Genomic DNA, 14,832 nt, shown 5'->3' with positions numbered 1-14,832 from the left:
TAACCACTTCAGCCCCAGAAGCATTAACCCCCTTAATGACCAGGCCGACAATTTTGATTTTTTTTTTTAATTCTGCTATAATACATATCCAAAAAATATATTAAAAAAAATAATAATTTATTCAACCTTTCAAGCCAATATGTATTCGTCTACATATTTTTGGTAAAAAAAAAATCGCAATAAGCGTATATTGATTGGTTTGCGCAAAAGTTGTAGCGTCTACAAAATATGGGATAGATTTATGGACTTTTATTTATTTTTTTACTAGTAATGGCGGTGATCTGCCATTTTTAGCAGGACTGCGGCAGACAGATCTGACCCAAAAGCCTCATACACACGATCGGACTTCCATCAGACTTTTCCGTAGATTTTGGTCCGAATGGGCGTTGGCCATGAACACGGCAGAACATTTTCAGCCAATTTTTACCAAATCATGTGTTTTTTCTGCTCTTTACAGCCACCCTTTGGGCAACTTCTGCTATTGTTGTCTGATCTTTAGCATTGGTTCTGAGCATGATTGGATTAGCCTCCATCGGACATTTGTTGCCGAAAAGTTTGAAAGCATTCACACGGAACATTTGTCCGATGAAAAAGCAAAAACATTTGTCCGATGGAGTATACAGACGGTCAGTTTGTCCAATCAAACAAGTCAGTGGGACCGTTGTTGTCAAAAAGTCAGATCGTGTGTGAGCCTTAAGTGACACTTTTTGGGGACCAGTGACACCAATACAGTGATCAGTGCTAAAAAAAAGCACTGATCACTGTATAAATGACACTGACAGGGAAGGGGTTAACACTAGGGGCGATCAAAGGGTTAACGATGTTCCCTGGGTGTGTTCTAAATGTATGGGGGATGGGCTCACTGGGACAACACAGAGATCGTTGTTCCTGATTACTAGGAACAGAGGATCTCAGTGTCATCCCCTGTTAGAACGGGTATCTGCCTTGTTTACATAGGCAGATCCCAGTTCTACCTTTCTGTGAAGGGATAACGGGTGGCCGGCTGACATCAGATACACAGGAGCCGCGCGTGTGCGCTCTCTTGGCCCTCATACTGTCTAATGCATGAAACAACGTACAGGTACGCGGTTTCGCGCAATAGAGCCGCAGTATATATGCAGTGGGTGGTCTTTAACTGGTAATCCATTTTGGAATAAGGCTGTAACATAACAAAATGTGGAAAAAGTGAAGCGCTGTGGGTACTTTCCAGATGCACTGTACACCATGGAATTCATTGCATAATTATTAATCAGTCCTCAGTAAACATCAACACTGCAAAGACTTATTATAGGTAAGATAGTGACACTGAATACTTGACACCCAGAATAATTACATCAAAAGGGGAGACGGGCATTTGCTGTGTGAAGGGGAAATGGCTCCTAATACATAAATAAGTTGCACTTCAGGTACAGGAGGCATTTGTAGCCTTTCTAGACATGTAACTATCCTCCGCCATTGAGGATGAATACTATAACACTTCAGTCTGTTTGTCTCACAGGAAAAGAACGATGTTTCAAAAAATTGTTGATGCGACCGAACAGATGCAATCAGAAGCAGAAGTGATAAAATATATTATCGCTGACCCAACGAAAAAAGAGATAATCATGTGAGTTCAACAATCAAATGTCCCGGAGAAAAAAGGTTATTTAGCTCTGTAGTTTGTATAAGAATTTCATCTATTTGTTTTACTGCAGGGCCATGATGATGACAGGATGCGACTTGTCTGCTATCACTAAGCCATGGGAGGTGCAGAGTCAGGTGTGTTAAGTAAGCCACCTTCACCCAGAAGTTAAATGAGGAAAAGCTTCAATACAGACGCATTTTTGGGCATCTTGAGAAATTCTTGCCAGCTAATTGGAACACTTTATATAAAAAATTTGTATTATTGCTGCAATTTATTTCTCTGTTTCTGTACAATGCCAATCATTCATTCTTGCTTTATTTAAAGGATAACTACTTTCATGAAAAAATAAATAAAAAATAGCAAATATAAAAAAATATACAATTGCTACACAAGCCATATTGTAATTGAATTGTATTAAAAAATTACCTTTCCTTTTCAATCTGCAGCCGCTGTAATTTTCTATACAATTCAATGCAATATGGCTACCTGGAGGTGCTTTGTATACTTTGGCCCAGATTCACAAAGCACTTACGCCGACGTATAACACGTTATGCCGACGTAAGTGCAAATGTGCGCGGCAGACCCACAAACCAACATGCGCCTAAAAACAGGCTACACCCCGCCGACGTAGCTTGCACACGCCGGCGTAGGGTGGGCACACATATGGGCTGGGCGCATGGTGCTGCTCCCATTGATTAGCCATTCAAACATGCAAATGAGGGAAATACGCCGATTCACGAACGTGCGTGTGCCCGGCGCATGCTACGCGAGATGCGCGTAAGTTGTACGTCCGGCGTGAGGTTATTCACCATAAATGAGGTGCAACCCGGCAACAGACATGCACAGGTCTGCACCAGGGAACACAAGCCGCCGTATTGTGCGTTGGGCGTACGTTATGTTCACGACGTAAGCAGTGATCCGGCGTAGCTTAGGCAGTTGTGCCGGCGTGGTTTTGAGCGGGTGCTGTGCTTGCGTCCACGTCACGGCGCATGCGCAGTTCGTGATACGTACCTGTCTGGCGCTCGGCCCATCATTTGCATGGGGTCACGCCTCATTTGCATGGGTTCACGCCCACTTCCACCTACGCTGGTGTGCGCCTTTGAAACCCACGCCACGCTGGCGCAGCGTTGGGAGCACTGGCTTGCTGAATGCAATGCTTGCCTCTCCGCGCTACATTGGCGTAGCGTACAGTGTTTTCTCTACGGCGGCGTCATGGCAGCCTTGCTCTCTGTGAATCTGGGCCTATATGTCTCCAGAAATTTTATTTCCTGTTTGTGTGATTGGGTCACCGATTTTCCCAGAAGTCTGCATTAAGATACAAGTAAAATGTTTGACTTCTTCTAATGTTTATTTTTAGTGAGATACTCCCAATGGGTTCATTACTACATAAAATGGTTGTAAAGCAGTGGTTCTCAACTCCTGTCCTCAGGGCCCACTAATAAGCCAGATATTGAGTATTACTTTGGGGAGAAGCAGATTAGAATACTGTAATCAATGAGCAGCAAATTATATCACTTGTGATGTATTTCAGGTATCTTGCAAACCTGGCCTGTTAGTGGGTCCTGAGGATGGGAGTTAAGAACCACTGTTGTAAAGGCTCAAGATTTTTTACCTTCCTGCATTATATTATATACTTCTCTGTGCAGCAGTCCCCCCAGCCCACCAATACTTACCTGAGCCCCATCTTGATCCAGCGATGTGAAGGACTATTTTACTACTACTTTAGAAGTTAAATTAACAGCTCTATAGTTACTTGGTAAAGACTTTGATCCCTTTTTAAATATAGGCACCACATTGGCCCTGCTCCAATCCAGTGTTACCATTCCAGTCACTAACGAGTCCCTAAAAATTAGAAACCATGGCTTTGAAATGACAGAGCTCAATTCTTTTGGTAATATTTTAATTCATGGATCTGAATACAGCTACATTGTTTTCAATGGAGACATTCACATGTTTAGATCCATAACACAAAATCCATAAAAACTGCATCTGAGGACATATGTATACATGTATGCAATGGAAGAAAGAACAAGACATTTTTTTACGCGTTAAAAAAAAAAATTATATTTACTGATCATTTATGCAAGAACTTTTGTTCCTTGCCTAATAATCAGTAACATTTTTAAAGTTGTGTTACAACCATGGGGCCTTTTGGTTCTCCCAAATGTTTCACAGAACCTGAAGACATGAGCTGCTTAAAACCCATGAAACACAACATGTAATGACCCATTGAAACCCTTCCTGATGATCACCATTTGGAACTTTGCAAACCATCTGGTCAGAAAACAACAAAGAATATAATTAATCATGTAAAAAATGTTATGCACTTTCGTACTTATAAACTATCATAGTCAAAATGTTCTATATGTTAACAATTAATATTTTAGAGAAATTATAATAAAATTACGAAAATTGTAATTGTGGTGTATACTGTGTATCTATCTATTTATTGAGATCAGGACACCCTCAAAGTTCTATAATATGGTTGTTTTTTTATTTTCCATAATTTGAGGGATGTTGGTGCACAACTATACGACTATATGTACATGGTTTTGTGACATTCCTATGTTGCTTGTGTCTCTGACGGGGTGATTTCTCTTCCCGTGCCAGTGGCTACACAAATATAGAAATAAAATCTCCCTAGCAGAGACACAGGTAGCAATTAAAAAAATTATATATATTTTTCGGTTGGTTAATTTTATATAATTTGATGATCTACTAACAATGTTTTGTGTTTAGGTGGCTCTAATGGTTGCTAATGAATTCTGGGAGCAAGGTGACTTGGAGAGGACGGTCCTTCAGCAGCAGCCTATTGTAAGCCAATCATATTTTAATGTACTATATTTTGTATAGCACCCCGTGAAGGCTGTTGGTGAAACCCTAGGTGGCCCGGAGGGCTAGTATTTCACCTCAAGGTGGAATTCTTGACCCTTTGTGGAGTTGGAGACATTTAACCACTTAAGACCCGGACCATTATGTAGGTTAAGGACCTTGCCCCTTTTTTGCGATTCGGCACTGCGTCGCTTTAACTGACAATTGCGCATCCTTTTTTCCCCACAAATAGAGCTTTCTTTTTTTGTGGTATTTGATCTCCTTTGCGCTATAAACAAAAATAGAGCGACAATTTTGAAAAAAATGCAATATTTTTTACTTTTTGCTATAATAAATATCCCCAAAAAATATCACAAAAATGTTTTTTCCTCAGTTTAGGCTGATAGGTATTTGTCTACTCATTTTTGGTAAAAAAAATTGCAATAAGCGTTTATTGATTGGTTTGCGCAAAAGTTATAGTGTTTACAAAATAGGGGATCATTTTTTTTTACTAGTGATGGCGGCGATCAGCGATTTTTTTTCGTGACTGCAACATTATGGTGGACACATCGGACACTTTTGGGGCCATTGTCATTTTCACAGCAAAAAGTGCTATAAAAATGCACTGATTACTGTGAAAATGACAATGGCAGTGAAGGCGTTAACCACTAAGTGGCGCTAAGGGGTTAAGTGTACCCTAAGGGAGTGATTCTTACTGTAGGTGTGATTTCACTGATCGTCGTTCCCTACATCAGGGAACAGACGATCAGTGTCACTGCCACACAGAAGAACGGGGAAGGTGTGTTTACACTCACCTCTCCCCGTTCTTCAGCTCCTGTGACCCGATCGCGGACACCATCGGGTCCGTGGGTCCTGCGCTCACGGAGCTTTGGACCGGGTCACGCGCGCACGCCCCTGGGCTCTTAAAGGCGACGTACAGGTACATGTCTGTGCCCAGCCGTGCCATTCTGCCGACGTATATGTGCAGGAGGCGGTCCTTAAGTGGTTTAAAAGGGTTTATTCTATGACAAAAAATGAAGGGAGAGAGGGATTAGAGCACAGAACAAAAAAAGACCACAGATACTGACTGTTTCTCAACTCATAGTCCAGTGATGGCGAACCTTGGCACCCCAGATGTTTTGGAACTACATTTCCCGTGATGCTTAACTACACTGCAGAGTGCTTGGGCATCATGGAAAATGTAGTTCCAAAACATCTGGGATGCCAAGGTTCGCCATCACAGTCAGTACAGTAAAAGGACCTTTAAGTGGGTACTGCACTCTGTCCTACTCAGACTGTAGAGCAGCTTCTATTCAGTACACTTACCCTTTGGATGAGCCATCAAAACTTTTTAAACAGAAGCAAAGTCTACAGCTTATACCCAGCTCCTCCAAGTACTCTTCAGCAGACAAAGTTTTACTCTTGGTTCTCCAGTCTACGTAACTGCCTTCCTGCTCTACTTCCCCTGGAATTATCCTTCAGCAGGAAGCTTCAGGCCCTGGTTTGGGTCTCTCCATAGCACTGCATACCCTCCCCAGGCAGCAGGCCTGGGATGCAAGAGAAAGTCCAGCATGAGCACACACCCTCCTCAGGCAAGCCATGGGAGACCAGAGACCTTGCCAAGGCTTCTCCAAAATATTTATATCCTTTCTCAGCATGCACCAATGGCAATTAACCTTTTGGTGTTTGGCCAGGGAGGTATAATTATTTAAAATGCAGATGGAAACAATAAAATTGAGCGTAGGGAAAACATGAAGAAAGCATAGCTAGGGCTAAGGCTGACAACAGCCCAGCAGAGCTGAACTTGGGCTAGGGACATTACTTCTTAGGGAACAGATCCTACTTTTGTAATAAAGTTTAAGATTGGAACAAGCTTTGCATATCAGGCATACAAAATGTATAAGCTAAATTTGAGATCCAATGTAGACTGGCTAAATCATAGTTGACAGGTTCTAGCCAATAATTCCTAATCTCCAAGATCATTTTTTTTTTCATTTCCCCTATAAGACAAAACTAGCCTGGTCAGGTTGGAAATTTTACGCCTGACATAAGCGAAGAACACACATAATACCACTTTTTAAACACTATTAGAGTATTTAATATTCCTATTGCAGTACTGGATCACTGTTTATAAAAGTACAGTATATTCAACATCAGGCCCCACTGTATACAGCTTTCCTAAAACAGACGTTTCACCATTCATTGTACCATTTGGCCATTCCCTCCTTCTTCTCTATTACACAATTGCTAAATATTTTCATTTTTTGTAACCTATAAATGGTGTAATATGGCCCCTTCGTCCTCCTACTTCCTCAATTCCTGCCTAGGCAAGAGTGGCATACTTTCAGCAATCTGCAGCTTCCTGGGACTTTCTTGTCACACATCCCAGGATGCTGCAGGTCAGTATATCATAAATGTTGCATCTGCATAGATGTCAGCAATACAGGAGTCAGTTTTTTCAAAACTTTAGCACTTACCGGCCCCATTGCCTTCTGGCATGTGTAAAGGGAATGTCCCAATAGCTCTGGGCATCTTAAAGTATGTCACTAGGAGGAATAAGGAAGCTGGACTGTGAAGGAGCTATATGAAACGATTTACAGGTCACAAAGCATGAAAATTTGGAGCATTTGTTTAATTCAGGTAAGGAGGGGAGGAATGGTAAAATGTACAATGAATGGCCAAATGTCCGCTTTCAGCATTTTGTTTTAATCCGCTTCAAAGTTTCTAACCTGGAGATTCCGCCAACAACATCACTTGGTTGCAGGATGACAATGGTGGTAAGCCACAGCAGAAGTGTTGTCAGACTGCAATGTGTATTCCTTCAGTTGGCCATTGGACTGTCTATCAACAGCCAACTGAATGAGCCAACATAGAGACTGACAACATTTTATTTTTTAATTAGGCTGTAATGGGTGTGCCCAGGATGGTGGTAAATTCTCCAATGGGAACACATTACAATAAATGCAGTTTTTAGGAGTGAAGAAAGATTAGAACCCTTGTGAGATTTGTAATTCCTTTGTATGCATTGGGGAATTTAAAACATCTTTTTAAAATGTTTGTCCAATTGGAGAGATTTCCTTTCACTTCCTGTTGCACAGGCACAACAGGAAGTAAGAGGGAATGTCTCCAAACCCCTCCTCTTAAATAGAAGCGGTGTAGTTAGTGATAAAGAGGTGCCTGCACTGGGAGATTTCTTCTCCACTCTTTTTCTTGTGGCAGCTGTAACATTTTGAATTACCCATTAGGTTTTGTTCATGTGACAATGATCATCAAGACAGATTGAGAGGATAAATCTCCTTAGTTCGGATACAACAATAAAACTCAGATTTCAACACTTCCCACTCTATAAGCAGGGCCGCCATCAGGGGGGTACAGACATTACACCTGTAAGGGGCCCAAATGTTCCCAGGGGCACAGTCGCCCCCCTTCTCAGCTCGCGGCTGAGAGGAGAGGAGAAAACTTTCATTTCTGTAGTCCCCCCCTCCCCCTCATGTCGCGGCGAGAGGAAAGAAAACACATTCACTCCACGGCCGGAGAAAGAGGTGAGTGAGATGCAAGTGTAATTTTTGGCAACCCTAGTCCCTCCGCCGTTCTCAATTTGCGGCAGCACCCCCCCCCCCCGGTTCCCAATTCGTGGTAGCACCCCCGGTTCTCTGCTCCAGGGGGTCCATGCCTGAAGCTGTGTGAGGGGCCTTAAAATTTCTGATGGCTGCCCTGTCTATAAGGATACTGTACTCTTTACACATTTGTATATTTCACTTTCAGCCAATGATGGACAGGAACAAAGGTGAAGAACTGCCTAAACTCCAAGTTGGCTTTATTGACTTTGTATGTACATTTGTGTATAAGGTAAGGAAATTGTGTGTATAACATTTTGTGTATAACGTTAGGAAAAAATGAAAACTTATTACTAGTTACACCCACATTTAGAAATCTTGTGGTCAAGATCAAAGAAAGGATTGAAAGTGAAAATATAAGTTGCACCAATGAGAAGAACAAGGTGCTGGAGACAGAGAACAAGTCTTTTAATTGTCCTCAGTGGTGAAGGGGTCTTCTTTGGCCTGTGCCCTGTCCATAACCTGATGGCCCCTTTAACGCATAAATGATTTTCCATGATAGATAAAAAGTGCATGTTCATTATAGTCAGTTCATCCAAAACAAACATCTTAGGGCCCATTACCCGACATCTTATGATTTAAAACACTCAGACATGCTTTATTCAGTGCATTTATGAGGGGAGGCCAATAAGTTCTTACCCTCACCATGATCTAGATTTGCTAGGGATCTTGCAGGTTTATAGGGGGATATCTTAGTCATAAGCATGCATTTTTTAGGTCAGGGTGAATTATAGTTAGAGCCAAGAGAAATAGAGTAGGTGTTATGCCGGACAAAATTGATTAATGGATGAATGCTGCACCTTAGCCTTAAGAGTGTTGCTTCATCACCCACCTTAGGGGGTGGGTGATGAAGCATGTTTCCATGTTTTACTCAATTCTTTAGTCTCAGGATCATATAGATATACCCAGCCTTCATCCATGGTCACTAATCTGTTTAAAAAGCCCTCCTCATCTTTGTGATACAGGTCTAAAATGCTTTGTGCACATTCCACACGTTGACGTTTTTGAAATCACGGCTCAGTATTTAATTTTTGTTCGGCATGACACCTACTCAATTTCTCTTGGCCCCAACTATAATTCACCATGATCTACAAAAAACAAAATTGGCATGCATATTACCAACATATCCACCTATAAACCTAGTCCCCTGGTTTACTACAGGAGCATAAATGTTGTCGCTAGGCCCTGTATATCCACCACACTCAGGCTTCTGCCTAGGATGCCTTGTTGGTGATCATGCTCTAATGCAGGGGTCTCCAAACTTTATAAACAAAGGGCCAGTTTACTGTTTTTCAGACTTTAGGGGGGCCGGACTGTGGCCAGTGATAGTGGATATTATCCAGGCATCAGTGGGCATAAACATCACCATATTTGGTATTAGGGGAAGAAATAGTGCCCCATCATTGGGAGGAATAATTCACTATTATTGGTGTCAGGGGGAGAAATGATGCCCCGTTGTTGGGTGTCAGTTGGACGAAAAGTGTCTCATAACAGTAAGAGAAATAGTGTCCCAAGGGCCTAATAAAGGCAGGCAAAGTGCCACATCCGGCCCCAGGGCCACAGTTTGGAGACCACTGCTCTAATGGAATCCATCTTTTGAGATACTTAAATCTTTGCAAATATTGTAACACGCTTAAATAGTGAGGTTGATGGACAAGGATTTACAGACTTTATTTGGGGATTTATAATTAATTTATTTATGAAGTTAATGCTTTAAGAAATCCTTCCATTTAAAAAATCCAAACTTTGTATATGCCTATATTATTTTAATATTGGTGTTAGGCTTGACCACATATATAATAACAATGATGATGTTGTCATTAGGAATTTTCACGGTTTCATAAAGAAATTACGCCAATGTTTGATGGCCTTTCGAATAACAGAGTTCAATGGAAAGCACAAGCGGATATTTACGATGAAAAGATGAAAGCATTAGAGGAACTGAACAAACAGCAAGAAAATGACGTAGGAGGAAAGAAAGGTAACCGGCTATATCACAAATGTTTTGACACTATCCCTTGGGTAGTTCATTTGGACGGATATCAGAATGTGGTTGTAAATGTAGCTCTTTCGGAATACAGTCCAGTCACACGTGGTGTACCACAAAGCACTGTACTAGGTCCTCTTCTATTTAAAGGTTATTTGATTGGTCAAAAGTAGTAGAAACTGCAGTTTGGTGTTTCTACTCACAAAATCATGCCTCAGAAATCCTTTGAATACAGTTTTGTGAGTACAGTGTTGGGCAGAACTACAGAGGAAAAAGATTTTAGATGATTGAAAAATTGGCAAACGGTGCGGCCTGGCAATAGCGAACGTAAATATAGAATTGTGGGGCGTCCAGTTCTAGAGACCTCACTTACAAAAAGATAGTGATAATATAGAACGAGTTCAGAGACTGGCAACAAAAGTGGTGAAAGGTCTGAGGGATGAAATGTTTTAGGAGAGAATAATGCAGGAACTTAATATGTACAAATCTTAAGGAAAGAAAGGATACGGGGACATAATTGAAACTTTTAAATATGTCAAGACCGATTAGAGCCTTACACCCACAAACAAATCAGCATATTTCTGCAGGTAGGAAACTATACAAATTAATAACAGGCTGACAGGTGCTGTGGCTGTTTACATGTAAATAGGAATCTCATGTAATTAGGAACTGATAAATGACCCTTAACGCAGAAGACTGATTGCAAACAGCTGCAGAGAACTATACTGATTCCTGGCAATTCTAAGCTCTAGGTCATGGGTGCTCAACCTGTGGCTCTCCAGCTGTTGCAAAACTACAATTCCCATAATGCCTCAGCCTTTGGGAGACATGCTTGTACCTGTCAGCGGCTTGCAATGCCTCATGGGTATTGTAGTTCCGCAACAGCTGGAGAGCCACAGGTTGAGCACCCATGCTCTAGGTGAATGAGGCCTATGGGTGTGAATAAGATTCAGGACGACAGTTTTTTTTTTTTTTTTACTCAATTTATTTTTATAACATTTTAATTGACAGAGAAAAAAAAGTACAAAAAAATATGAAAATACAAAAACTAATATCAATATTTTCAATATGAATCACAGATTGATATATATGGGTAGACTGGAGGGACCACTGGCCCTATTTTCTGTCACCACTCTTCTGTTTCAAAGACCCCCCCTCACACTGATAAGTCTTTCAAATGCTTTGGCGAAAAATGCTTCCCATTAAAATCAATGAATGCTTTCACACTGGGGAGGTGCGCTGGCTGTGCGGTGAAAAAAATCCGGCATGCAGCATCTTTGGAGCATGCTTGGAGAGCTAAAAAAAAGGGGCCTTAAAAATACCCCTCTCTATTGAAATGAATGGGAAGCGCCTGAAAAATGCTTCAAAAGAGCCCCAAAATGGTGTCGGGAAGGTTTTGAGTCATATGTCCTTTAAAAAGCGCACCGCAAATGCCGGAAAAGTGCTCAGTGGTTTCTGGGCAGTTTAGAAGCGTCTCAGTGTGAAAGAGAAACGAACATATTCGCCAGCACACTGTGGATCGTCTGATTACGTCCAAACATTTAATGCAAAACAAACATCAAAATAGTGCAACGTTTCGAGGTCACACAGGACCTCTTCGTCAAGCGAGTGATAAAATTTATTTTATCACTTGCCTGACGAAGAGGTCCTGTGTGACCTCAAAACGTTGCACTATTGTGATATTTGTTTTGCATTACATTTTTGTATGTAAACAGACAATCCACGGTGTGATGGCGAATATGTTTGTTTGTTTGATGGTTCCAGTGCCCAGCTGGTGATCGTTTCAGCACCCACCTTTTCTTTATGAGCCATTTTGACCAGGAACATGTGCGATTGGAATATTGACTAGTCAGTGTGAAAGAGGCCTTAATTTTATTGTCAATATGAACTGCATAGAGCAGTCCTTGTTGAGCAGTGTCTCAATTAGGAACTACCTGTATTGCCTTCAACCAACCATTTTCCAATGCAGGGTTGAATGAGATTAGCTGCTGTGGGGCTAGTACAGCAGGTTTTTAATACAGACTTGATAAAGTATAATTAGTGTCATAGTGTAAAGCCCCCCCGTAGCATTCAGAGACATTATTCCAGAGATGCAACATTTTCTGAAAAACCCTAATTCTTTAAACATGCACACCTGTTTCAGCCAAGCGTGTCCTAATGAGGTATCCTAATCAGATCGTTGACTGCAATTGAGGAACTCACCCATGCCTCCAGTGAAACCCATAGAGGGGTCCAAGAGCAAAAATCTAATACGTTGCAGTTTACTAGTCCTTGGATGCTTTGGCTACATTAGCCTTCTTATTCCAAGCTTAAAACATTTTCAGCAACAGTACAGAAAATACCCGTTGATCTTACGAGAAATTCCTTGTCACTTGCTGTGAACTGAAAGCGCAAACAATCTTCACTTCCTCCTATGATACATTCTGTAAACTACTAATTCCCATGTAATGGAGATAAAGAGAGTTTGTGGTCAAATTCTGAAGAGCAGCTTAGTGGGGAGTAAGTTAGCATTGTCATCCTAGTACATGAAATGTGTTATTTACAGAATTATAAGGTTAAAAGCAAGAGAAGATGCCTAAAAAAAGAAACCAAATGCAGCCACCACATCTAAAGACTAGTAATCTGCAATATATTAATATTTTTTTTTTTTTTACGTTTAGATCCGTTTTGAAGGTAATCTGTGCTTTGCCTACACATGCCTTCCTTTTTCTCCTCCACCACTTTGTTTAGCCTTCATACACAGGGCTGCAGACACCTTTGTGACAGTGATGACTGAACCACATGCTCATCCATACTCTTAAGTACTAGGTATTTCCTTTGACTCCTGCTTACCAGAGTGGCGGAGGAGTGTTATAAAGGCGAGTGTGTACTTCTGTGGATTGATGGGAGTTAGGGGCTAAACCAAACCACTTACTTTACCCTGAATGGGCTTTTAAAAACAAAGATATGCTCTAACTTGCTCCTGTTGCTGTGTGTAATCGGGGCATCTTGAAAACCCCAAATCTGAGTATGAGGAGAGTATGCATGCGCTCGCACACCTCCCAGAATGTAGTGTCTAAACAATCACAAAGACTAAGCACTGTGAAAATGAGGTTAAGGGTGAAAGCCTTTGCAAATATATGGACTTGAAGAAAGTTGGTATTTGTATAGCATGTTCAGGGGTTCCAATAATGCTTGGAGGGGAAAAGAAAGCAAAGCAAAGGTGACATTACAAATTAAAGAAATGTATTTGCCCATATGTTTGAAAAAATATTAGGTTAATTTTTCCCAAGGGAACTCCAATCACCATCAGCTTTTATGTGATCCAGCATTCCTGCTTATATTCCATAGAATAAAAGTTTCAGATTGTAAAGAAAAGTAAAAAACGTATACAGTGGTCGCCCATGTAACATTTGAAACTGGTAAGTGGCTGCTTAGGTAGATCTAAGTCAGGGGTGTCCAAACTTTTTTCAAAGAGTGCCAGATTTGATAAAGTGAACATGCGTAAGGGCCGACCATTTTGCCTGAGATTCTGTGAACCATTAAGATTCGGTCTAAGTGTGTTCTTCCGAGCACTAATACACGGCCCAACAAGAATTCTCTTGCCTTTGTGGCTGTGTGTGGTGAAGAGATGAGCTCAGGAGTGCTATTTGGGCATACCATATTTATCGGCGTACAACACACACCTTCACTTTAAAAAATCTTACATTTTAACCACTTCAGATCCGCGCTATGGCCAAAAGACGGCCGCAGCGTGGACTTAAACTGCCGGGTGGACGTCCTGCCGTTTTCTTTCGTGTTGCGCTCCGCCAAGGGCGCTCATCGCGGAAAATCCGTGCCACACGGGTCCCGATGCGCTTGCCTGGCGGCCGCGATGTCCACCAGGTATTTGCGATCGCCAGTCACAGAGCCAGGGACGTGGATGTCTGTGTGTAAACACAGACATCCACATCCTGTCAGGGAGAGGAGACCAATGCTGTGTCCCTTGTACATAGGGACACAGATCGGTTACCTCCCCCAGTCAGTCCCCTCCCCCCACAGTAAGAATCACACCCAGGGCACACACTTAACCCCTTCCCTGACAGTCACATTTATACAGTAATCAGTGCATATTTATAGCACTGTTCGCTGTATAAATGTGAATGGTCCCAAAATAGTGTCAAAAGTGTCCGATGTGTCTGCCGCAATATCGCAGTCCTGACAAAAATCGCAGATAACCGCCATTAATGGAAAAGAGTACCGCTCCAAGCCCTGCGACCTATGCTGTGCTCCCGCCCTGTAGTACTGACAGGTGCAGACTCTGCGCTAATCCGTGGAAAAAATTAATTATCCTGGACTGCCGCACTCTGATAGGCGATTTATTGAAACAAAATGAGCAAGGGATAAAATCCAAAGCTCTATGACATCCAAAAATTCATGCAACACTGCAATCAAAGGCAGAAAGTGGGCATGGGGACAAAAAAGCTAACATGTTTCACAACATGAATAAATGCTTACTCATAGCTCATGAGCCATTACTAGTAAAAAAATAAAAAAAATGACAATTTCATAAATCTATCCCCTATTTTGTCGGCGCTATAACTTTTGCTCAAACCAATCAATATACGGTTATTGCGATTTTTTTTTTTTTTTTTTACCAAAAATATGTAGAAGAATACGTATCGGCCTTAACTGAGAAAAAAATAAAATAAAAAATTGGGATATTTATTATAACAAAAAGTAAAAAATAGTGTTTTTTTTCAAAATTGTCGGTCTTTTTTGTTTATAGCGCAAAACATATAAACCGCAGAGGTGATCAAATACCACCAAAAGAA

General features: G+C 41.4%; 1 protein-coding gene across 1 annotated transcript in view; it reads left to right on the top strand.

Moving 5' to 3' along the window:
• Nucleotides 1-14,832, top strand: part of PDE6C (phosphodiesterase 6C) — a 97,749-nt gene that overhangs the window by 76,632 nt on the left and 6,285 nt on the right. The window contains exons 17-21 of the mRNA XM_040361769.1: nucleotides 1,499-1,606; nucleotides 1,695-1,758; nucleotides 4,364-4,438; nucleotides 8,201-8,284; nucleotides 9,877-10,033. Of these exons, the coding sequence (XP_040217703.1) occupies nucleotides 1,499-1,606; nucleotides 1,695-1,758; nucleotides 4,364-4,438; nucleotides 8,201-8,284; nucleotides 9,877-10,033 (488 nt within the window). The remainder of the gene's footprint in view (nucleotides 1-1,498; nucleotides 1,607-1,694; nucleotides 1,759-4,363; nucleotides 4,439-8,200; nucleotides 8,285-9,876; nucleotides 10,034-14,832) is intronic.

This window comes from Rana temporaria, chromosome 8, assembly GCF_905171775.1.
Source record: "Rana temporaria chromosome 8, aRanTem1.1, whole genome shotgun sequence".
In the NCBI taxonomy this organism is placed as follows: Eukaryota; Metazoa; Chordata; class Amphibia; order Anura; family Ranidae; genus Rana; species Rana temporaria.
This window is presented reverse-complemented; position numbering and strand designations above follow the sequence as displayed.